A 26,648-nucleotide genomic window follows, 5' to 3' on the forward strand; every position below is an offset into this window, starting at 1 on the left:
ACAGTTGTTCTCATCCAAGAAGCTTCTTCAGCTCTGACTGGATGGTGGGGAATGAAAGGATTTATACTCCTGGCAGACAGCTAGCTGGTCATTTGCCTTCTTTTAGAGCAGGGGGTCTTCAAACTTGGCCCTTTTATGACTTGTGGACTTCAACTCCCAGAATTCCTCAGCCAGGCACACTGGCTGAGGAATTCTGGGAGTTGAAGTCCACAAGTCATAAAAGGGCCAAGTTTGAAGACCCCTGAGTCACTGAGGCCACCTGGAGGCTTATCTGTGTCCTCAGGGTCACCTGAGCGGTGCAAATGGGTCTGGAGCCTCCTTGGAACAGCTGAAAGGACTGCGTTGTAGACTGGAGATACATGATGTTGGATCCCCCTCCCCTCTGTTGAGAGAGGGCTGCTCAATTTTGACACAGATGGCCTCTTTGACCCCCTCTTTCAAACCAGTTGCTCTCCGTCCAAAATGTGGACTTTGCTGTCTTCGGAAATGTGGCCATTGTCTTTTGAATGCAGATGGACTGCTGAATCTTATCCCGATGCCAAGCATTTATGAAGTGGTTGAAATATTCTTAAATTATTGTGGTACTGTGATTCTGATTGTTGCGTAGGATTGAACTGGAAATCTTTTAAAGTGCAGGGCCCTTGGATGCTGGCAATAATGGGGACCAAATTTCTCTTCGCTTTGTATTTCCACAATGAAAAGAAGTAAAGGTTATATGTTTTCATTTCAGCTGCTGTTCTATTTTGAAGAACTGCACCTTTTAAAACGGTTTTTGCAAACTGCTCTTGAAAAAGTATGTCTCGAAAAGCAGCACATAAATTATTCTCCCTCTCTCTCTCTCTCAAATTACACTTCCCCAGAAACTCTTATCTTACCATCATAAAGAAAGTAATTAACAAGCATTGTTAAAATAACCCTGCTTCTATTCTAGCCACAGAAACCTGTACAAATTAAATCCAGCATTTTTAACTGTACCCGGAAAGAATGAAAACAACCTTCAGTTCCTGAGAAAAAGAATAAAGATAACAGGCTCCAAGCTCTGGATCTGATGAAGGCACCACCCATTAAACATTACAAGTGATTTGTGGTTCATTTAGTTCCTCATTACTGGAAGTTATCATAATCTACTTGACATTCTGCAAAAGTGTTCTAATTAACCCTCTGCATCAACCTCAGCAGCTATTCAGCATCCTTCCTTGTTGTTTACAGGGATTAAAAACAAAAAATGTGACCCTTTCTGGTTTCGTTTTTTCAAATTCCAGCAGCCGGTCTGTTCAAATGAAATCTGGAGCCCTTCATTCTCTATGAAGTCATATTATAAAACCGCCAAACCCTTATCAAAGAAGGATAAAGGTACGGTCCTCAAATGTTTTCCGTTCCTGGCAAAATTGGGTTATACGCCTCCAAAGCTTCACCACATAAGGAATGTAACACTATTTTAATTATCAGGAACGTACCAGGAAGCACAGTGAAAGAAAAATTATTCCCTTTTAACCCTCCATGCAAGGAACGAACAACGGGGACAAACGGACTTAAGGAATCTCTCTGGATGTTTTATTCCATTATCAGTGAAATTACAAGCTCTGAAAACTAATAAAGCAATTGTTTAATACAGAGATTAAAAAAAAACTAGTTTGAGGGAGGGTTAGTAGAGGATCACAACAGGCGTGGGGACAGCATGACTTTACCAGAATGGCTACACGGTTTGTGTTTTTCGTTCCATTTTGGGAAAAATAGGTTAAAAATATAATATTCAGTGTTTGTTTAATCCCTCTATGGCAGGGGTCTTCAAACTCGCCCCCTTTGTGACTTGTGGACTTCAACTCCCAGAATTCCTCAGCCAGCGTGCCAGGCTGAGGAATTCTGGGAGCTGAAGTCCACAAGTCATAAAAGGGCCGAGTTTGAAGACCCCTGCTGTATGTTCCTCACTTTATTTTCCACTTAAAGAAAATCGGTAGAACTCTGTGTTGCTGGCCACTTAGTGGTTTCCCACCCCAGTTTGGCCAATGTAATTGCAGGAGACACTAAAGGCAATCAGAAAAGGGAAGAAGGTAGCCTACAGACAAGTGAGCCTCCCGTTTCAAAGCAATTTTCAGGGTCTTTCAATACTCCTAAATTGAAATAGCAGTTTCACTCTTTGATGGGAGGATGAAGGAAAGAGAAAATTCGTAGAAGAGAAGGCAAAGCTGCTGAGCAGAGTTAAGCATGTCATCACTTTTAAGAAGAGACTGGACAACCATTTGAGTAGGGAGTTTGACTAGAAGACCTCCAAGGTCCCTTCCAATTCTATTCCATTCCATTCTATTCTATTCTATTCTATTCTATTCTATTCTATTCTATTCTATTCTATTCTATTCTATTCTATTCTATTCTATTCTATTCTATTCTATTCTATTCCATTCCATTCCATTCCATTCCATTCCATTCCATTCCATTCCATTATTATTCTATTCTATTCTATTCTATTCTATTCTATTCTATTCTATTCTATTCCATTCCATTCCATTCCATTCCATTATTATTCTATTCTATTCTATTCTATTCTATTCTATTCTATTCTATTCCATTCCATTCCATTCCATTCCATTATTCTATTCTATTCTATTCTATTCTATTCTATTCTATTCCATTCCATTCCATTCCATTCCATTCCATTCCATTCCATTATTATTCTATTCTATTCTATTCTATTCTATTCTATTCTATTCTATTCTATTCTATTCCATTCCATTCCATTCCATTCCATTATTCTATTCTATTCTATTCTATTCTATTCTATTCTATTCTATTCTATTCTATTCTATTCTATTCTATTCTATTCTATTCTATTCCATTCCATTCCATTCCATTCCATTATTATTCTATTCCATTCCATTCCATTCCATTCCATTCCATTCCATTCCATTCCATTATTATTCTATTCTATTCTATTCTATTCTATTCTATTCTATTCTATTCTATTCTATTCTATTCTATTCTATTCTATTCTATTCTATTCTATTCCATTTCATTCCATTCCATTCCATTATTATTCTATTCCATTCCATTCCATTCCATTCCATTCCATTCCATTCCATTCCATTCTATTCTATTCTATTCTATTCCATTCCATTCCATTCCATTATTATTCTATTCTATTCTATTCTATTCCATTTCATTCCATTCCATTCCATTCCATTCCATTCCATTCCATTCTATTCTATTCTATTCTATTCCATTCCATTCCATTCCATTCCATTCCATTCCGTATAAAGATTCTATTCTATTCTATTCCATTCCATTCCATTATTATTCTATTCTATTCTATTCTATTCTATTCTATTCTATTCTATTCTATTCTATTCTATTCTATTCTATTCTATTCCATTCCATTCCATTCCATTATTATTCTATTCTATTCTATTCTATTCCATTTCATTCCATTCCATTATTATTCTATTCTATTCTATTCTATTCCATTCCATTCCATTCCATTCCATTCCATTCCATTCCATTCCATCCCATATAAAGATTCTATTCTATTCTATTCCGTTCCATTCCATTCCATTCCATTCCATTCCATTCTATTCTATTCTATTCTATTCTATTCTATTCTATTCTATTCTATTCTATTCCATTCCCTTCCCTTCCCTTCCCTTCCATTATTATTCTATTCTATTCTATTCTATTCCATTCCATTCCATTCCATTCCATTATTATTCTATTCTATTCTATTCTATTCCGTTCCGTTCCATTCCATTCCATTCCATTCCATTATTATTCTATTCTATTCTATTCTATTCTATTCTATTCTATTCTATTCTATTCATTCTATTCTATTCTATTCTATTCTATTCCATTTCATTCCCTTCCATTATTATTCTATTCTATTCTATTCTATTCCGTTCCGTTCCATTCCATTCCATTCCATTCCATTCCATTCCATTCCATTCCATTCCATTCCATTCCATTCCATTATTATTCTATTCTATTCTATTCTATTCCATAATGCTCTTATTGCTGATAGGAACAAAGCAGATAATTAGCTTTCTGTAGTAAACAGAAGACAGTACCTATCTATAGATCTACAGAGCAAGATTTAAACTCTGAATTCTACATAACATCTTCTAAATCAGGGGTCTTTAAACTTTTGGCCCTTTTATGACTTGTGGACTTCAACTTTGCATGCTGGCGGAGGAATTCTGGGAGTTGAAGTCCACAAGTCATAAAGGTTCCAAGTTTGAAGAGTCCTGTTCTAAATCAACAGATATTTGGCCTTTCTCTTGATGGCCATGGGAAGTATCTGCATTGACCTGACAATTCCCTCTAGCTTGGGAATTGTTGGTTTCAGTCTCACTAACTTCGTGACTTACATACTACAGGGATGCCACAAATAGGGCTTTCTCAATAACTTGCTCTCTTACATAAGAATAATCTCTAATGAAATTTCCATAATGAAAGTAAATACTTGATGTTCAGAAGATGGAAGGTAGTTAACCTGTGTTAGCCAGTGTCATCAAAACATTGAATATTATTAAGCTCCCTTTTAATTGTCTGGATTTTTCAATGTATGCTACTATGAGCCATTGAAAGTAGAGTAGCACAGAAGTGTTAGTAAATACTCTTCACAAACCAATGCTGGGGAAAGTATGATCCTCTAGAACAGGGGTGTCAAATTGCTGGCCCACGGGCCGGACACGTCATCCAGAAGCCGCGCCAACCCCATCGCCGGCAATGGCAAAACTGTCCCGATATGTTGCGCAACGTCACGTGACGTTGCGAGTTTGACATGTCTGCTCTAGAAGCAGACTATCAAACCTACCAATATAGGTCATCAATCAAGTTGTTGAAGGCTGTCAGGTACTGGATTCCAGCAATATCTGCTAGACTAGAGGTCCCCAATCTTTTGAGTACCAGGGGCCGGATCTGTGAAGAGGGGTTTTTTGCAGACCGGAGGGGGACGTGGTTTCATGTACTGCCTGCATCCCATGGATGGGCCTTTGTTTGTGTGGACCGGTTGCTGACGTGCCACGGACCGGGGGTTGGGGACCCTTGTGTTAGACTACAAATATCCCCTTTGTGTTTTGTTTAGAGTAATGTTTCTCAACCTTGGCAACTTCCAGATATGTGGACTTCAACTCCCAGAAGTCTCAGTAATAGTCTGCTGGCTGTGGAATTCTGGGAGCTGAAGTCCACCACATCTGGAAATTGCTATGATTGGAAAACAGATGAGCTGTAAGTTGTTCCTTTACATCCCCGAGTCAGGAGGAGGTGGGCACAGAATACTGCTCAGACCGCATACTCTATAACAGAGGTCCCCAACCTATGGGCCACGGCCTACTATCGGGTTGTGGCCTCTTGGCCACGAGCCACGTGAGTGGCTGGACAGTCATGTGCATGTGCTCATCCTCTCTTGCGCCGGCGCTAGCTGAGATGTGAGCCTTGCGCTAGCAGCCCCATTTGCAGAGTGCGCATGTTCGCAGCTCCGTTTGCATGCACACGCACACAGCCACATTAGCACGTGTGCACGTGCAGATACAAATGTGCCTGCCCTCCCCCTTTCCCACTGAGCCACCAACCCAGAAAGTTTGGAGGACCCCTACTCTATAAAACAAATCTGCACAAAATAGATACCATCTCTTTTCCTACTGGCATATAAAGTATGACTAACAGCCTTATTACCAGAAATCCAGACTTAACCCCACCCACTTATGGGGAATGTTTTGTTTACATTTCTACAGCAAGCAAAGGCGAGACAGTTATTTATTGAACGGGTATGATTCCCAAAGAAAGAACAGCATCAAAGAAAAAAATAGAATTAGACAGAATTCTACCTTAGCCTTACCTCTCAAAGAGGTTAGCAGCTGCCATAATAAAACAGGCTCAGCCTACATACCTGCAAGCCTTGAACGAAAGAAGACTGGAATCCAAATATAATCGCAGACACATGAAACACAGTTAAGTTTTGTCTATAGGGAGCAAAACCCGCCAAGCGACTCTTTGTGTTTTGTCAACTTCAAAGTAATTCACCTTGTTCGGGCTGGAAAACTTTGGAGCTGTAGGTTCCGAACGTTGGCACGGAGTCCATTTTTATTGCAACGTGACAAACAAACTTCATTCTCGGGCCCAAACTGCCCCACAGATAAAATTAAAAATCGGCAAATTTCCTTCTGTAAAATGAACGGCGTTGGTGAGACAGAGGTGTGAAAAGAGGCAGAAAAGTCAGAGAAAGGAGATGATCTGAAAGAATCAGAAACGGAGACAAAATTCCCAACTTTCACCCCTCTTATCTCCTACACCAGAGCTAGCCCTGCCACGTTCGGGGTCTTCAAATGGCCACGTTTTCCAGCTCCATACGTAGTTCAGTAAATGTGCATTTTGTGCCCTAAACCTCTATTCCAAAGCCTATCTGCTCAGCCAGGAAAACAAACGCCATCTCAAGAAACACAGAGCACCAGGATACATCTAAACCTCCTAGAACATAATATAACAGAGTTGGAAGGGACCTTGGAGGTCTTCTAGTGCCTAGTAGTCCAACCCCTGGGTTCAAGGCTGAAGTCTTATCCTGCCTCCGTCAAATGGCTGTCCAATCTCTTCTGAAAAACCTCCAGGGATGGAGCACCACCAACTGCTGGAAGCAAGCTATTCCACTGATTAATTGTTCTCACAGTCAGGAAATTTCTCCTTAGTTCTTAGGTTGCTTCTCTCCTTGATTGGTTTCCATCCGTTGCTTCTTGTCCTGCCTTCGGGTGCTTTGGAGAATAGGTGGACCCCCTCTTCTTTGGGGCAGCCCCTGAGATATTGGAAGACTGCTATCATGTCAACCCTAGCCCTACATACATACATACATACACAGACAGACAGACAGACAGATATACACACACATAGATAGATAGATAGATAGATAGATAGATAGATAGATAGATACGCACGCATAGATAGATAGATAGATAGATAGATAGATAGATATACACACACATAGATAGATAGATAGAGATAGATAGATAGATAGATAGATAGATAGATAGATAGATAGATAGATAGAACAGACGATAGATGGATGGATGGATGGATGGATGGATGGATGGAGGGAGGGAGGGAGGGAGGGAGGGAGGAGATAGATAGATAGATAGATAGATAGATAGATAGATAGATAGATAGATAGATAGGCACACATAGATAGATAGATAGATAGATAGATAGATAGATAGATAGATAGATAGACAGACAGACAGACAGACAGACAGACAGATAGATAGATACGCACACATAGATAGATAGATAGATAAAGAGAGAGAGAGAGAGAGAGAGAGAGAGAGAGAGAGAGAGAGAGAGAGAGAGAGAGAGAGAGAGAGACAGGGCTTTTTTTTCTCATAGAACGCTCAGAATGGAGTTCCGACACCTTTTTTGGATGGAACCTTGTAGGATAGGCAAGGTGGGTTGTATGACATGTGTGAGTTCCGGCACCTTTTTCTTTTACAAAAAAAGCACTGGATATAGATAGATAGATAGATATAGATATAGATATACACACACATATATAGATATAGTTAGAGACAGAGAGTCAGTCAGACAGACAGACAGACAGGAAGGCCTGATGGTGTCAATGTATGCATTGATCGTGCCTTGTGTTCTAGGCTAACGTCATATATACAAACCACACTTGTAGGATGCCTCGTACGTGCACCCCTGATCCTGAAAAGGCGTTTTGGAAAAAAAGGAAGAGACCCCTTAACATTCAAGAGGGGACAGCCTCTTACCTTCCACTTCCTCATCGTCGCAGACGTGTTTCAGGAAAGAAGCCCCTCGGTCCAGCACCGCTTCATCCTCCATCCTGTAACGGCAGAACAGAAAGAAAAGAGTGTTGAGACTTTTTCTCCCCCCCCGGAGACAGCTGCCTGCACCGGCCCAACTCCTTGGAAGATTAACTTGCAGCTGTTTCTCGTCTTACACGAGACAGCAAAATCTTATTTCCTTCAGACACGCCACACCTTCATTCGGCTTTTCGGCGATGCTCTTCGGCCAGCTTCACACACACACACACACCCCGGCTCGGCTCCTTCTGAGTCCGTTGCAAAATTGATGGGCAAGAGAGACAGCAGGGAGAAAGCATCAAAGTTCTCTCTTTCTTTCTTTCATTTCTCCAATTAAGCAGCCACGAGAGAGGCAGAGGGAGAAATGCAGGCGCGCGAAAGCCAGGAGGGGTATTTGCATCAAGGGCTCCCCGTGGAGGTGAAGACTACAAGAAGGTCTACTAAGCACCGGGAGCAAAAAGTTGGAAGGTCCATGCAGAGTCTGAATCCATGCCAGCCAGGCTCGTTAACGCCAGCAAAGCACACTTTTGTGGCAAGGCAAAGCTGCGTGTCACATCTTGCCTTTAAGGGAAACTGACATTTGAAAATTATCCACACACCCCAAGGGCCCCCAGAGCTGTAGCTTATATGAATATTTTATATGGTCCTTGCTGGGACTTCTCTGTTCTCCATTTTCCTCTTCCGCAGCTCTCAAGTATATACGCATCTCATCAATTCTCAATAATTAAATAAGAAAGTAGGGCTGAAATGACAATCCAGGACTACAGGGCTTGCCTGAATTGAAAAGACTTAGATGCACTGCTCAGCCCTCCAAATGTATTTGTTTACAGGTGTGCACGTTGCGTACGATCAGTGCAATCTTACAGAAGTTTCATTTAGTGAGTTTCAAGTTACAACTGCATTAGAAAAAAAATGGGACGTATGACCCTTTTTCACACTTTATGGCTGTTGCAGCCTCTCTGTGATCACGTGATCAAAATTCGGACGTTTGGCAACTGACTCGTATTTATGACAGTTGCAGCGTCCGGGGAGGGGGATGTTTCATGTGATCGCCTTTTGAGACCTTCAGACAAGAAAAGCCGATGGGGATGCCAGATTCACTTAACAACCGTGTTACTAACAACTGCGGCGATTCGCTTAACAACTGTGGCAAGAAAGGTCGTAAAATGGGGCAAATCACTTAACTGTCTCGCTTAGCAACAGAAATGTTGGAGTCAGCTGCGGTCATAAATCAAGGACTACCTGTATTGAAACATATTCTGCCCTCCAAATATATATAGGATAGGATAGGATAGGATAGGATAGGATAGGATATTGGATATAGAATAGAATAGAATAGAATAGAATAGAATAGAATAGAATAGAATAGAATAGAATAGAATAGAATAGAATAGAATAGAATAGAATAGAATAGAATAGAATAGAATCTGGAAGGGACCATGGAGGTCTTCTAGTCCAGACCCCTGTTCAAACAGTAGAACCCCTACCATCTCAGACAGGTGAATGTCTAGTCTCTTCTTAATTTGTTTACAGGTGTGCATGTTGCATACTATCAGTGCAATCTTTAGTCTTTTTCGCAATATTTTTCCTTGAGGAAAATCATTCTGCATCTTTTCGGACAACAAAGTCTCATTTTGTATCACAAAACTGATTTTGAAAGTTATTGTCACGAAGACGATACGTAGCTTGACCCGTACAACGACGGATGCAGAATGGCTCTAAAACACATAGGTGCACATGTTGTATATAGGAAAGGCAGTTTTCGCAAAAGCATCTTTCCTAAGATCGTGCTATGACTCAAACAGAACTAGTCCTGTGGTTTAAGGAGCTAAACAGTACCGTATTTGTTTATTCGTTATATATTTATACTGTTATATTTATATTTGTTATATTTATATATTCTGAGCATTAGAAACATTTCGTTGGTTTGTAGGTACACTGACAGCTTCTGCACCGGAAAGTGTGTTTAATCACACTTGGCCAAATAAAATTGTTGTCTTGTGTTGTGTTGTGTTGTGTTGGATTGTATTATATTGATCCCAAAATTTCTGTTGCTAAGCGAGACGTTTGTTAAGTGAATTTTGCCTCATTTTACGACCTTTCTTGCCACAGTTGTTAAATGAATCACTGCAGCTGTTAAGTTAATAACACCGTTGTTAAGGGAATCTGGCTTCCCCATTGACTTGGCTTGTCAGAAGATCACAAAAGGGGAATCACGTGACCCCGGGACACTGCCACCATCGTAAATATGAGTCAGTTGCCAAACCTCTGAATTCTGATCACGTGACCCTGGGGATGCCACAAAGTGTGAAAAATGGTCGTAAGTCCCTTCTTTCAGTGTTGTTATAACTTTGAACTGTCACTAAATGAACTGTTGTAAGTGGAGGACTAGCTGTAATGCTTGTTCTTACCACCTTTGTGTCCTGTCTCTCTGATGGAAGAACACCCCCCCACACACACACACACACAAAATTCCCAAAACCGGTCAAATGCAATTTCTAAAGGCACAGAAATTCTGAGTCTCTAAAATGTGCACTCTAGAAAATATGAGAACAACAATTTGCATTTCATTCGGCCTTTGGCACTCAGAGGAAAACTAATATTTTCTTTGACTGGCGTGAAGCAACCCCGACAGAGTTTAAAAGCAAATTGTTCAAAGAAAAGCTTTGCAGAAACAGAGAAAAGAACAGCTAAACAGATAAGAGTGCTGCCATCTTTTGGTCAAACAATTCATCGCAGCCAATTAAGTCCCAGCAGGCAAAACTTTATGGGGTACACAGGATCTCAGAACTGAGTTTTCCCCGCGCGAAAGCTTGTTTGGTTAAACGACAGATTCCCATGCCCCCCACCCACTCTGTGTTCACATTGTCCGACAGTAGTATTAACACAGGACAGTAGTACAACTATTTGTCTGAAATGGCATTGGGTTTCCTGCCTGAGCAGCGGGTTGGACTAGATGACCTCCAAGGTCCCTCCCAACTCTGTTATTCTATTTTCTTTCTTTTTGTTATGGGAACAGTTCGCTTCTCCATCGAGCACCTGCGGCAATGACCTTGGGATGGGCAGGCTCTCACGGACCATGAACGACTTTCCTTGGCATTCCATTCCATTCCCTGCCCCCCCCCCACAGACACACACTTTTCTTCGGCAAGATGATGAAGCTAGCAGGCATCGTAGCAATTCAATCTTGACACTGTCTATCTGCCTACCTCCATCCATCCATTCTTCCATCCATCTCCCATTACAATGTCAAATGCTCCGGAAAAACCATATCTACTTTCTATCTGCAATAGCCAATCTGTCACAATAGCCAGTTTAGTCTGGTGCAGGGGCTCTTCAAACTTGGCAACTTTTAAGACTTGTGGACTTCAACTCCCAGAATTCCTCAGAGAAATTCTGGGAGTTGAAGTCCACAAGTCTTAAAGTTGCCAAGTTTGAAGACACACACACACACACACACACACACACACACACACACCGGTCTTGTGGTTAAAACAAAGAAACGGAAGACCATGAGTTCTAGTGCCAACTTAGGCAACAAGGCAAACTGGATGACTTTGAGCCAATCACCAGGTGATGGTGAGTTCTAGCCATGAAAATCGGTGGGGTGACTTTGGGCCAATCACAAGGATACTTTGAGTTCTAGTCCCGCCTTAGGAAATGAAAGCCACTTTGAGCCAGTCCCACCCACCCCCTCTCTCTCTCTCACCCCAACCCACCTCAAAGGGTTGTTGTTTTTTTTTGGGGGGGGGAAATAGGAGCAAGGAGTATTAGGTATTTTCATCATCCTGAATTATTTATAAACAATAACAAAGGTGCGCTAAAAATCCAATGAATAAATCACAAAATCTCTATTGGGCAATTTTTGTATTAATAGCTCATTCCTGGAACTGACCACATTGTCTCTTCAACCTGTCCATTTTATCAATGAAGTCTGTTTTTTCTCAAGATTTTGAAGAAGGACATAAATATATTCCAGTTCAAACACTTTTATTATAGGAATGGCAATCCACGATCGATAGGACAATACCGTTATGGAAAAAATAAAATAAAATTGTAAGATATGTTTATGGGGAGACAGGGACCTAAAATCGAGAAATCATCACATTCAGGATCTTCCAAATGAGCAACATCGGCCCCCAAGCTCAATGGGACTAACCATTGTTTTTATTAATATTACTACTGCCAATACTATTGAGTTCTTTTCATATAATAAATTTTGGGGGGCAATAAACTTCATGAAGGGGTTGGTAGGCTAAGGAGTTTCGAAGACCGATGATTGACCTGGTTCCTTTACTGTTAATTGAATTCAGTGGGATCCAGTTGTTTCCCTAGTTTGCATTTTTGTTTTGATTTATTTCGCTTTGTTAAAGCAATGCCACTTTGTTTTCATGAATTATCTCCTTTTTTAAAAAACTTTATTGCAGGTCATAGCCCTAGACAGCATAAAAATGTACAATATAAAATACAATCTAGCATACATAATTTAAAAAGGCTCTTATCGTGCTCATATTATTTTGCTATCAACAGGAAAAAATTCTACGAGCTGCAGATAACAACCTTGCAAAAGCACAAGTTATCTTGAGATCTTTTGTCCACTAAAATAAGTTGTGCGCAGAATTGTTCTATTCAGCCTGGAAATAGACTAAGAGGTGTTAATAGCTCATTAGGAATGCCTTAGTAAAAACTTACAATAGAGCAGAATGTGCTCTCTCAAATTCACTATTTCCCTTTTTACAATGACTTTCAGCACTGGAGATTTTGCAAGAGAGTTGCAAGAGTTATGCTGCTGGGTTTAAGATATTAAACCCCAGTTAACCTGAAGGCCTTCCAAAATGTATGTATTATTGTTTGCAAATTGATCCAAAGATAACGTTGGTTTAAAATAAAAATGCATTGTGATCCAACTCAACTCTGAGTGACCTCTGGCTATCTACTTTTAAACCAAAACATGTGATGCATTCCACTTTTGAAAAATAATAATAATAATAATATACCGGTATGTGCCAGTATGTGAAAACAACGAAATAGAATAGAGAAAGGACTGGAGAAGACAACAAAATACAAAGACCTGCAAACAGGAACAGAACTATTGTGACAAAAGAAAGCAAAGGTAGTACCAATAAGCATAGGTGCCTTGAGTGCAATCGCAAAAGAAGTGGAGCAGCAATTCAACAGCATGGGCATTGACCAATTTACCGTCCGTCAATTGCAAAAGGCAGCTTAACTCAGAACAGCTTACATCCTCTGATATACCTTTAGCACCATCAAAAATCTACATCTGTCTATCCCAGGTTCTTATATACCGGTATGTGCCAGTATGTGAAAACAACGAAATAGAATAGAGAAAGGACTGGAGAAGACAACAAAATACAAAGACCTGCAAACAGGAACAGAACTATTGTGACAAAAGAAAGCAAAGGTAGTACCAATAAGCATAGGTGCCTTGAGTGCAATCGCAAAAGAAGTGGAGCAGCAATTCAACAGCATGGGCATTGACCAATTTACCGTCCGTCAATTGCAAAAGGCAGCTTAACTCAGAACAGCTTACATCCTCTGATATACCTTTAGCACCATCAAAAATCTACATCTGTCTATCCCAGGTTCTTGAGAAGGGACTCAACAGATGGACAAAAATGCCAACTCCAGTCTGAACATCTGGGTAACTATAGCAGTAGCACTTAGACCAGACATGTCAAACTCGCAATGTCACATGACATCGCGCCACGCATCAGGACTGTTTTGCTATTACTGGCAATGGAGTGGGCGCAGCTTCCACGTGACACGTCCGGCCCCGTGGGCTGGCAGCTTGACACCCCTGACTTAGACTTATATCCCACTTCATACTGCTTTACAGCCCTCTCTAAGCGGTTTAGAGAGTCAGCATTTTGCCTCCAGCAATCTGGGTCCTCATTACACTGACTTCGGAAAGATGGAAGGCTGAGTCAACCCTGAGCCAGTCGGCAGAATTAGCCTGAAATATTGCATTCTAACCCCTGCGCCACCATGGCTCATGCAACAAATTGTAATATAATAATAAGCAATAGGGATGCGGCGGCTCAGTGGGTTAGGACGCTGAGCTTGTCGATCAGAAGGTCGGCAGTTTGGCGGATCGAATTCCAAGTGCCGCATAGCAGAGTGAGCGCCTGTTACTTGTCCCAGCTTCTGCCAACCTAGCAGTTCGAAAGCACGGAAAAATGCAAGTAGAAAAATAGGGACCACTACGGTGGGAAGGTAACAGCGTTCCGTGCGCCTTTGGCGTCTAGTCATGCCGGCCACATGACCACGGAGACGTCCTCGGACAAGCGCTGGCTCTTCGGCTTTGAAACGGAGATGAGCACTGGCCCCTAGAGTCGGAAACGACTAGCACGCATGTGCGGGGGAACCTTTACCTTTACCTTAATAAGCAATAGCTTGTTAAGTATAACATCTATATCCTACAACAGGGGTCTCCAAACTTGGCAACTTTAAAACTTGTGGACTTCAACTCCCAGAATTCCCCATCCAGCATGGCTGGCTGGGGAATTTATGGTGTTAAAGTTCACAAGTCTTAGTCTTGCCACGTTTGGAGACCCCTGTTCTACAGTGACAGGTAACCACCCAAGACTGGTCCAATAACCCAGAACAAAATGCTGCTATGTCACCAAACACTGTTCAGAAATTGAGGGATTTGAGCCGTGAAAAGGATAAGGAACAGCAATCGCTCACGGTAATGTAAGATATGGCAGTGTCTGACAGACAGCATCGTAATTTTAGAGGAACTAGAACAGATGGTACAGTATACAATCCTGTATCTGGCAAGGTAACACAATCACCCTGTTCATGAAACTGTAGCAGGATACTCAGACTGCCAACAGGAGAATTCAACAAACTTTGCCCAGCAGTAGGACCGGCCCAGAGACAATTATAAAAAAGCAGGAACAAAATTGAAATAGCTTCAGTTCAGCACTAAATGGCAGGATACAGCCGTATCAAATACCCAGAGCCAAATCTCACCTTCAAAATAATTTCATTGTGGTTCTGTTTCAGGAACCCTTCTGTTGTTCACCGAAATCCGTGTGAATTTCTTACAGGTTTGGTGACTGCAAAGTATTCTGACTTGAACAATATTTGCTCTCTCTGTCTCTCTCTCTCAGATATTCTGGAAATGTGTCGTTTCCACCCTTAAAGCCTGCAAAGTCGCTCACTTTCTGAGAATGACTGCTTATGCTCCAGGTTCCAGCTATGTAATTTCCTAAAGACCTCTCTACGCTTCCGCTTTTCTTCTCACTTTTTAAAAAAAATCACACAGGAGCCGCATGTGTGTGTCCGTGGCGCACAAAGTTTAGAGCTGTTTCTGTGTCGGAATCAAAGTTCAGAGCTTGCCACAGCCCTAAAGAACTCGTGGAGAGGCGTTGCAGCTCATTGCTACAAAAGAAAAAGGGGAAAAAAAAGCCTTATCGTTGGTGTAACTGCTAAAGTTGCTTTCAAAACTTAGCAAATCTTTACGCAAAACTTCCCGAAAAGAATGTCAACCAGCTAAAAACCTATAAGGGTCGTTTTAAATATAACCAATGAAAAAGCTCCACTGAAGTGCTGCTCTTTCAGCAGCCAGTGAGAGAAGGAAGAAGAAGAAGAAGAAATAGGCAGGTCCATTAATAGCTTTACGTCAAGGCCTTCACTCTGTTGAGCCCCTCCCTGTTGTGAAATAAGATCTCCTGTCCAGCAACACACCAGGGACTGCAAAACAGTGTAAAAGGGCAGGATACTATGAACAGGTCACTGGACCAACAAGGCAGAAGAGGTCAAATCTGTAGGAGGGGGAGAATAGGACAATTGGCCCTTGCAGAAACTTTTCGGGAACTGCCCAGAGCTGACTGGTCTATGTTGAGATAAGAAGTTGGTAAGAATACACTTGGAATACGGCATCCAATTTCGGTCACCGCGATGTAAAAAAAGACGTTGAGACTCTAGAAAAAAGTACAGAGAAGAGCAACAAAGATGATCAGGGGACCGGAGGCTAAAACATACAAGGAACAGTTACTGGGATTGGGTAGGTCTAGTTTAATGACGCGGTGGCTCAGTGGGTTAGGACGCTGAGCTTGTCGATCAGATGGTCGGCAGTTTGGCAGGTCGAATCCCGAGTGCCGCGTAACAGAGTGAGCGCCTGTTACACGTCCCAGCTTCTGCCAACCTAGCAGTTCGAAAGCACGTAAAAAATGCAAGTAGAAAAATAGGGACCACTCCGGTGGGAAGGTAACCGCGTTCCGTGAGCCTTTGGCGTTTAGTCATGCCGGCCACATGACCACGGAGACGTCCTCGGACAAGCGCTGGCTCTTCGGCTTTGAAACGGAGATGAGCACCGGCCCCTAGAGTCGGAAACGACTAGCACGCATGTGCGGGGGAACCTTTACCTTTACCTTTACTAGTTTAATGAAGAGAAGGACTAGGGGTGACATGATGGCAGTGTTTCAATATCTGAGGGTCTGCCATAAAGAAGGGGGGGTCAATTTCTTGATGTATTTTGCAAAGTTTTTGGACATAGTGCCCAATGCCCCAATGACAATGGGTATCACTGTTACACGTTTCATCCATAATCACCCAGTTTTGATGGCCAGGTTGCGGTATTATTATTATTATTATTATTATTATTATTATTATTATTATTATTATTATTATTATTATTATTATTATTATTATTATTAATCTTCAAAGAAAAACAAGAAAGTCTGGTTGCCTTGTGAAAAAGCATCTCTTCTTCAAAACACCTGAAGGCAGGACAAGCAGCAACGGATGGAAACGAATCAAGGAGAGATTCAACCTAGAATTAAGGAGAAATTTCCTGATAGTTAGAACAATTAACCAGTGGAACAACTTGCTTCCAGAAGTTGTGGCTGCTCCAACACTGGAAGTTTTTAAGAGGAGACCGGACAGCCATTTGTCTGAAATGGCACAGGGTCTCCTGCTTGAGCAGGGGGTTGAACTAGATGACCTCCCAAGGTCCCTTCCATTCCCCGCTATCCGGTCAGAGCTGAAGAAACGTCTTGGAGGAGAAGCGAAACGTCTTCAAGAAAAAAACGAGAAAGTCCAGTCACCTCTTGAAAAAGCATCTTTGGGACTGTTCCCTCTATAAATACAATATACGGTACATCTGAGTATTACTTCTAAAAAAAAATTATATATCCATATGATTCTACCACGAATTAAGGGATGAGGGGTTCGTAAAAAGGGAGGCTTTTGCTTGCAATGGTTTAGAACAGAGGTCCCCAACCTTTTGGGCACCAGGGACCGGTTCCGTGGAGAAAGGTTTTTCCACAGACCGGAGAGTGCATGATTTTGTGTGCTGTCTGCATCCCGCGGAAGAGGCTTTGCTTGTTTGTGCGGACCGATTGCTGGTATGCCGGATGGGGAGGTTGGGGACCCCTGGTTTAAAAAGGAGAAATAGATGTAAAGAAGCAACTCCAGCAGATAAAGTCCAAAGCTCTGTTCTTTACCCATTAAATTGCCTTGGCTAACACTGCAAACATTATCTTTCACTACTGCAAAAGATACCACTAGTAATACTGGCACACCTTGGAGATATTGTGGGTTCTGTTGTAGATCACTGCAATAAGGCAAATTTTATTTTATTTTTTTTTATTTTAATCCCATTTATATCCCGCCCTTCTCCGAAGACTCAGGGCGGCTTACAATTTAAGCACAAACCAATGTGCTTAGCAATATCACAACAAAGCCAGTTACACATTTTTTGGTTTCCCAAGATATATAAAAGTTACAGTATGTTTATACAACACTTTAGTCTGTTAAGTGTACGTTATGTACGTTAAGCTGACTTTGTAATAATGCCGCTTGGGGTGTGTGTGAAAGCCCTAATAAGCAGGCATATACACAGAATGAAGGCTACTGCTAAGCTTGTAAGCCGCCCTGAGTCTTCGGAGAAGGGCGGGATATAAATGGAATTAAAATAAATAAATAAATAATAAATGTCTAAAAAAACCCCTACTTTAATTAAAAGTAGTTTATTGCCAAACAACGTTAATCATCATCTGATTCTTCAGCAAATTGTAATCTCTGTGCTAATAGAGGATATTGGTTAAAAAAAAATAATGCAATATTTCAAAGCACACAGAGAAGCCTGGTAAAACGAGGTATGCCTGTATTATGAGGGCAGCTTGCAATAAGAAGGTGTGGCAATTTATTTTATGGACCTGGAAGTATAAAACATAACATGCATTTCTACCAATGTGAGTACATTTCTGCCATCTTCAACCCTGCTAGGAGCGGGGAGAGCCACGGAAGGTATGAAATTATGTTAAAATCTTTATCAGGGCCCATTCACTAGAGCAGGGGTCTTCAAACCTGGCCCTTTTATGACTTGTGGACTTCAACTCCCAGAATTCTTCAGCCAACATGTGTGGCTGAGGAATTCTGGGAGTTGAAGTCCACAAGTCATAAAAGGGCCAAGTTTGAAGACGCCTGCACTAGAGCTTCTTTGCGACAACGGAAATGTGGAATAGCAGCCTGAAGTTTCTTGAATGGACCCCTGAAATAAATAAATAAATAAATAAACTCTGTGTTGGATGCAAATCCAAGATAAGTCCCTGCAGCGAAAGAGGCTCATGGAAAATATACATTCCAGAGCTATCTCTTCTTTTTCCTAATAATTTAAGACCAACAATTTCCATAACCTTCTCCGTTTCCTGTTATAAACTCTCCTGCAAGACTTTGCCATTTGTCAACATCCTTCTTGAGAGGTTAAAAAAAAAATCATCGCCTCTCCTGAGATTCTACCGGCTTTTCTCTTAAGAGGCAGGTTACATAATGGAAATCTTTGTACTGAGCTGTGCTGGCATCATTGCAGGCATAAACATATTAAGAATTACAGCCTTCGGAGCAAGCTGTATGTTACTTAAAATGTGTATAAGTTGCCTTCAGGGGAGACGTCTTTCCCCCTTCTTTCAGTTGTTTAGTTTTGCAAAATGCCACTTCCTTATAACTTTGTGCAATTTTATCTTTTGGGCAAATAGTAAAAACAATTGTTGTGACCCACCCAGTCTGAATTGGTACTAGTCGAGAGAAAATTAGAGGCAGTTTTCCATTCCTGGCTGATCCTATTCAATCCCCTTCCCAGTACGGCTATACATAAAAAGTAGAAAGGATAAAAGGTTGAAAGGATAAAAAATAATAATCCTACAGCAGGCCTGTCTTTTTTTTTTAAGGCTATTCTAAAACTTTGTCTCTGCACCAGCATCTGGAAGAGAGAATTAAACCCTTTATTAACCCTTATGTGAGTGCCTAGGAATGACCCCTATAGACAGCTGGTTAGTTTAGCCATAAATAACTCGTGACTATTTTGAGCCAGAGGTAATCCCTTTTAACTCCAGCGATGATGACGGGGTTATATCATTCATATGACACTGACTCCACCCATAATCCAGTTAAGCCTCCAAGGCATATACAACCAATGTTTTTGTAAGGATTATCAAAAAAACGCATGAAGTACTTCAGACATGCGACTAATTAATTTCCATTCTTTTTTTCTTTTTGGTCCAAAAACAACAGCCATCAAGCTGCCTCTGTTTGAAAAGTTTACGAGATCGCCTTCTTCCAGCTCACCTATGCTGGTGCCCACATATTCGGTTCAAAACATCATCCTTTGACCTGAGCAAAGTGGGCCAGCAGGGCATCTAACGACATATTTTTTATTTTATTTCCAACCTTCTAAACTGCCTGTTTGCCAAGCACATGCTCAGAATGCACAGAAAACTGTAAAAAGCTAAACCATATATGCAACTTTCCCCCTCCTATACAACTCTCCTTGTTTTTCCTTCCATTCAATGATGATTGGTTCTCAGACATTGCTTTGGACAAGTCCCTGCAGGGGTTTTTTTTTTGGGGGGGGGCAAGGTTTTTCAGAACTGATTTGCCATTGCCTGCTTCCTAGGGTGGAGAAAGTGTGACTGGCCCAAGCTGGCTTCATGCCTAAGGCAGGACTAGAACTCACAGTCTCATGGTGATTGGCCCAAAGTCACCCAGCTGGCTTTCATGCCTGAGGCGGGACTAGAACTCAATGTCTCCTGGTGATTGGCCCAAAGTCACCCAGCTGGCTTTCATGCCTGAGGCGGGACTAGAACTCAATGTCTCCTGGTGATTGGCCCAAAGTCACCCAGCTGGCTTTCATGCCTGAGGCGGGACTAGAACTCAATGTCTCCTGGTGATTGACCCAAAGTCACCCAGCTGGCTTTCATGCCTGAGGCGGGACTAGAACTCAATGTCTCCTGGTGATTGACCCAAAGTCACCCAGCTGGCTTTCATGCCTGAGGCGGGACTAGAACTCAATGTCTCCTGGTGATTGGCCCAAAGTCACCCAGCTGGCTTTCATGCCTGAGGCGGGACTAGAACTCAATGTCTCCTGGTGATTGGCCCAAAGTCACCCAGCTGGCTTTCATGCCTGAGGCGGGACTAGAACTCAATGTCTCCTGGTGATTGACCCAAAGTCACCCAGCTGGCTTTCATGCCTGAGGCGGGACTAGAACTCAATGTCTCCTGGTGATTGGCCCAAAGTCACCCAGCTGGCTTTCATGCCTGAGGCGGGACTAGAACTCAATGTCTCCTGGTGATTGGCCCAAAGTCACCCAGCTGGCTTTCATGCCTGAGGCGGGACTAGAACTCAATGTCTCCTGGTGATTGGCCCAAAGTCACCCAGCTGGCTTTCATGCCTGAGGCGGGACTAGAACTCAATGTCTCCTGGTGATTGACCCAAAGTCACCCAGCTGGCTTTCATGCCTGAGGCGGGACTAGAACTCAATGTCTCCTGGTGATTGACCCAAAGTCACCCAGCTGGCTTTCATGCCTGAGGCGGGACTAGAACTCAATGTCTCCTGGTGATTGGCCCAAAGTCACCCAGCTGGCTTTCATGCCTGAGGTGGGACTAGAATTCACAGTCTCCTGGTGATTGGCCCAAAGTCACCCAGGCGGCTTTCATGCCTGAGGCGGGACTAGAACTCAATGTCTCCTGGTGATTGACCCAAAGTCACCCAGCTGGCTTTCATGCCTGAGGTGGGACTAGAATTCACAGTCTCCTGGTGATTGGCCCAAAGTCACCCAGGCGGCTTTCATGCCTGAGGCGGGACTAGAACTCAATGTCTCCTGGTGATTGACCCAAAGTCACCCAGCTGTCTTTCATGCCTGAGGTGGGACTAAAATTCACAGTCTCCTGGTGATTGGCCCAAAGTCACCCAGCTATCTTTCATAGCTAAGGTAGCACTAGAACTCATCCTCTCCTGGTGATTGGCCCAAAGTCACCTAGCCGGCTTTCATGTCTAAGGTGGAACTAAAACTCTCAGTTCCCGGTTTCTAGCCTAGCACCTTAACCACTCCACAAAATTGGTTCTCGCAATCTTCTCACAGAAAGATAATAAGTATTAACTAAAACAGGGCCAGGGACGCAGTGGCTCAGTTGGTTAGGATGCTGAACTTGTCGATCAGGAGGTCAGCAGTTTGGCGGGTCGAATCCCGAGTGCCGCGTAACAGAGTGAGCGCCTGTTACTCGTCCCAGCTTCTGCCAACCTAGCAGTTCGAAAGCACGTAAAAATGCAAGTAGAAAAATAGGGACCACTACGGTGGGAAGTTAACAGCGTTCCGTGCGCCTTTGGTGTCTAGTCATGCCGGCCACATGACCACGGAGACGTCCTCGGACAAGCGCTGGCTCTTCGGCTTTGGAACGGAGATGAGCACCGGCCCCTAGAGTCGGAAACGACTAGCACGCATGTGCGGGGGAAGCTTTACCTTTACCTTAAAACAGGGCCAACCAGAACAAAATAAGGTGTAATATTGCGGAAGACGTGGAAAGGAGCAGCGACAGTGACAAGGCAGGGTATGAATAACAAACAAGAAAGGAGACAGGCACTGACCGACTGTTTCAAGACAGCTGTTTCCTTTGCCCGCTGTGGTTACAAAGGAGCTCTTTCATGCTGGGTTATAGGCTCAATATCCTCTTACTATGTGCTTGGCAGCCTGACTATCCTTAGCAAGGTATCTATACCAGCTTCCCCTAGCTTCATGTCTTCCAGATGTGGTTAAATTATAGCTTCCATCACTTTGTTATGACTGGGTAATAGATGTTCTTGGGGTCTTAGACAGAGGTCTCTCCCGAATTCTTCAACTGGAAATCTTGAGGACTGAATGTTGGCATTTATACCACTTTAACAATGCCTTGGAAAGGCCACACTTGGAATACGGCATCCAGTTTTGGTCACCACAATATAAAAAAAGATGTTGAGACTCTAGAAAGAGTGCAGAGAAGAGCGACAAAGATGATCAGGGGACTGGAGGCTAAAACATATAGGGAACGTTGCTGGAATTGGGTATGTCTACTCTAGTTTAACAAAAAGAAGGGTGAGGGGGGACATGACAGCAGTCTTCCAGTATCTCAGGGGCTGCCACAAAGAAGAGGGAGTCAAGCTATTCTCCAAAGCACCTGAAAGCAGGACAAGAAGCAACAGATGGAAACTAATCAAACAGAGAAGCAACCTAGAACTAAGGAGAAACTTCCTGACAGTTAGAACAATTAACCGGTGGAACAACCTGCCTCCAGAAGCGGTGAATGCTCCAACACTGGAGGTTTTTAAGAAGCGACTTGACAGCCATTTGCCTGAAATGGTATAGGTTTCCTGCCTGAGCAGGGGGTTGTAGACTAGATGACCCCCAAGGTCCCTTCCAAATTATTATTATTATTGTTATTGTTATTGTTATTGTTATTATTTTTTATTATTGTTATTATCATTATTATTATTTCCTACTTCAGTAGCCTAACAACCTTGGTGGAGCAGTGGGCTAATGCCTCCTTAAGTAACACCAGCTGCCTGCAATTAGTGCAGGTTCAAGTCCCACCAGGCTCAAGGTTGACTCAGCCTTCCATCCTTCCGAGGTAGGTAAAATGAGGACCCAGATTGTTGGGGGCAATTAAGCTGACTTTGTAATAATGCCGCTTGGGGTGTGTGTGAAAGCCCTAATAAGCAGGCATATACATAGAATGAAGGCTACTGCTAAGCTTGTAAGCCGCCCTGAGTCTTCGGAGAAGGGCGGGATATAAATGGAATTAAAATAAAAAATAAAAATAAAAAATAACAACCACAAATAATAATAATAATAATAATAATAAATAATAATAATAATAATAATAATAATAATAATAATAATAATAATAATTAATAATAATAATAATAATAATAATAATAGTAAAGTTGGAAGGGACCTTGGAGGTCATCTAGTCCAACCCCCTGCTCAGGCACGAAACCCTATACCATTTCGGACAAATGGCTGTCCAGTCTCTTCTTAAAAACTTCCAGTGTTGGGGCATTCACAGCTTCTGGAGGCAAGTTGTTCCACTGGTTTATTGTTCTCACTGTCAGGAAGTTTCTCCTTAGTTCTAGGTTGCTTCTCTCCTTGACTAGTTTCCATCCGTTGTTTCTTGTTCTGCCTTCGGGCGCTTTGGAGAATAGCTTGACTCCCTCTTCTTTGGGGCAGCCCCTGAGATACTGGAAGACTGCTATCATGTCACCCCTAGTCCTTCTTTTCATTAAACTAGACATACCCAATTCCAGCAGCTGTTCCTTATATAACACCAAGGGATTATGCAGAATGACAAGAACTAATTAGGCATAGTGTGAAAACCGAGTCATGAAAAGAATTAGGGTTAGGGTTGACCCTAACTATTTATTGAAAACACTTATATGAACATCAAAGAAGACGTGCAAAATAAAGTACAGGACTTTCTTACTGAAAAGAGAGAGAGAGAGACCAATATAGGCCGTCCTTGATTTACGACCACAATTGACCCTAAAATTTATGTTGTTAAGTGAAAAGTTTGTTAAGAACATTTTGCCCCATTTTACGACTTTTCTTGCCACGTTTGTTAAGTGAATCACGGCTGTTATTAAATTAGTAATACTTAAAATTGTTCAGCGAATCTGGCTTCCCTTTTGACTTTGCTCCTCAGAAAGTCGCAAAAGGGGATCATATCATCCTGGGACACTGCGACCGTCATAAATATGAGTCAGTTGCCAAGCGTCCGAATGGAAATCAGGTTTTCCTGGGGATGCTGCAACGGTCAGAAGTGTGAAAAATGGTCATGTCGCCTTTTTCAATGCCACTGTAACTTAAAACGAACTGTTGTAAGTCAAGGACTGCTTATATTGACTTGTTGCAACCAGGAAGGCTAGCATGGCATTTTAGTCGCAATATTTTATAGTTTGCTGGTTTGCTTTTTGGCACTGCATAGAATGCCTAGGGAAGGTGTAAAAATTAAGTTTTGTACTTTGACGTCCCATTTGGGGCATTTTATGTATTTCCTAGGGACGCGGTGGCTCAGTGGGTTAGGACGCTGAGCCTGTCAATCAGAAGGTCGGCAGTTTGGTGGGTCGAATCCTGAGTGCTGCGTAGCAGAGTGAGCGCCTGTTACTCGTCCCAGCTTCTGCCAACCTAGCAGTTCGAAAGCACGTAAAAATGCAAGTAGAAAAATAGGGACCACTACGGTGGGAAGGTAACAGTGTTCCTTGCGCCTTTGGCGTCTAGTCATGCCGGCCACATGACCACGGAGATGTCCTTGGACAAGCGCTGGCTCTTTGGCTTTGAAACGGAGATGAGCACCGGCCCCTAGAGTCGGAAACGACTAGCACGCATGTGCGGGGGAACCTTTACCTTTACCTTTATGTATTTCCTAGGCCAGTGATGGCGAACCTTTTAGAGACCAAGTGCCCAAACTGCAACCCAAAACCCACTTATGTATTGTCGGGTGCTGGGTGGGCATGGCCCATTGGGTGGGTGTGGCTGCAGTGGTAAGGGCAGACTGGGTGGGACTAAAAAGTTCAATCAATCAATTCCAACTTTGTGAGATCTTTTTTTTCCCCAAGAGAAGTTGAAATTGATTGATTGATTGAACCTTTTTTGTTTTTTGCACATGGTGGCAGAAGCCTAAAGCAAAAAGGTTTTATAAAACCCAGCTGAAGACCTAGGACTGGGGCGATGGCACACGTGCCCACAGAGAGGGCTCTGCGTGCCACCTGTGGCACACGTGCCATAGGTTCACCACCACGGTTCTAGGCATTCTATAAAATGCCTAATTTCACACATGGACAGTAACATATCCCTCACTTAGAGCCGTGCTTCGCAACTGTGGCAATTTAAAGATGCGTGGACTTCAACTCCCAGAATTCCCCATCTTAAAATTGCCACAGTTGAGAAACACTGACCTAGAAGAAATGGCTGGGCCACGTCTCAATTAAGGGACTGGGAATCATAATCTTGCACAACCTCACTGCTGCCGTGTTCCATTCCTACTTGTCGGAACACGGTTCAGCTTCAAGAATAAGGATTTTGATCATAGCAGTTTTGAGGTCATGAAAGAGCCATCTCACCGAGATCTGAATTTTTGCATATCAGGAAGCTTCTATTTTTGAGCGAGCCTCGTATTCATTCTTCCTAATGAATGCAAATCAATGTTGCAATGATGCGAGTGTTAAAGATGCTATTAAAAGTCCTGACGCAGGCGGATCTTAACCCAGAAAAAGCATTTGGAACAGAGGTCTCTGAACAAATTGATTGCCTCACTAATGCCAGGTGTTTGATTAACAGAATTAAGGGTTAGGCATCTGGCATGATGTTGCATGATTGAATAGGGGGGTGGGGGGGGAGAGAAATTATGCAAATAAAACTGGGACAAAATTCGAGACAGCTTGACAGGTGTGTTATTTATCGCTTCACTGCTGAGTAGGCACAGAGTCCCTCGCAATTATTAGAGACTTATCAAAATCTCTGAAGGAATCAGAACTGATTTTCACATCATTACTCAGTTATGGGCTTAAAGAAAGAAAGTAAATTTGGGCCCAGTCATTTTATCTCTCTGCAACAGCTACACACTTCAGCAAGAAACACCCCTCCAGGCTTTGTGGCAAAGACAAACGGTATAATGATTACAACAGCCTTAACACACCAGACATGGAAGCGCAACAAGTCAGCCTCCTTGCATTTACTACCATGTTCTCCATAGCCTCTTCTTGGGCTACGTGGCCTCTTTAGTTGTGCAAACGAATTTTGGAGAGAAAGCGATTAAACCACGAATCTTTCTGCAGCCAGCTTCTCTTGAGCCTCCCTGGCTATGTAAAGGAAAAGGAAATTAATAACAGGAAAAGAGAGTTACCGGTATCTACAGCCATTATCTTGAATTTCTTTATTGCTTTAGTTAATAGAACAAATGCCATAGGAATAGTGCCAGATCAGGAGAGAGAGGGAGTGCAAAGATTTTAAAATCAACTCCGTAGGATTTTCATGGAGGTTAGACTTATTCCAGAGACTATTCCAGAGGTTAGACTATTCCAGAAGCTCACCTTTGAAATGTACTTCCCTACAGTTGGTTTTTCTCTCCAAAAAAAAAAATCAGATGTCTCCTCAAAATTTCTAACTTAACCTCCTCCTGCATCTTCAAAAAGACACCTGTCCAAATCACCTGAATTTCCACCAAAATAATGCTGTGAAACAGACATGTCAAACTTGCAACGTCATGTGACGTCACGTATCGGAACTTTTCCCACATTGCCGGCAATGGGATGGGTGCGGTTTCCTCGTGACGTGTCCAGCCTGCGGTCTGGCAGTTTGACACCCCTGCTGACACTACTACTTTTTCCCAGAATTAAGACTCGACCGCTTGTAATATAAGCCCCACCCCCAAAATAAGCCCCAGTTAAGATCATCCCCCGGACGAATGCATTTAGTACCGTATTTCCCCGAATATAAGCCCTAACCGGAAAATAAGTCCTAATGCATCTTTTGGAGAGAGAGAAATTAATGTAAGACCCAGTCTTATTTTTAGGGAAATCA

At 42.4% G+C, this 26,648-nt stretch overlaps 1 protein-coding gene across 4 annotated transcripts in view; it reads right to left on the minus strand.

Moving 5' to 3' along the window:
* Positions 1-26,648, minus strand: part of SLC4A4 (solute carrier family 4 member 4) — a 212,282-nt gene that overhangs the window by 152,868 nt on the left and 32,766 nt on the right. For 2 of the 4 annotated variants that reach the window (XM_081332175.1, XM_081332173.1), the window contains exon 2: positions 7,740-7,813. In XM_081332175.1, coding sequence (XP_081188301.1) covers positions 7,740-7,812 — 73 coding nt within the window. In that variant the 5' untranslated portion in view covers position 7,813. Of the gene's footprint in view, positions 1-7,739; positions 7,814-14,789; positions 14,926-26,648 lie in introns of those variants that run through there. The other 2 variants (XM_081332174.1, XM_081332176.1) reach the window with 2 other exon arrangements.

This window comes from Vipera berus (assembly GCF_964194415.1).
Source record: "Vipera berus genome assembly, chromosome: 7".
Classification (NCBI taxonomy): domain Eukaryota; kingdom Metazoa; phylum Chordata; class Lepidosauria; order Squamata; family Viperidae; genus Vipera; species Vipera berus.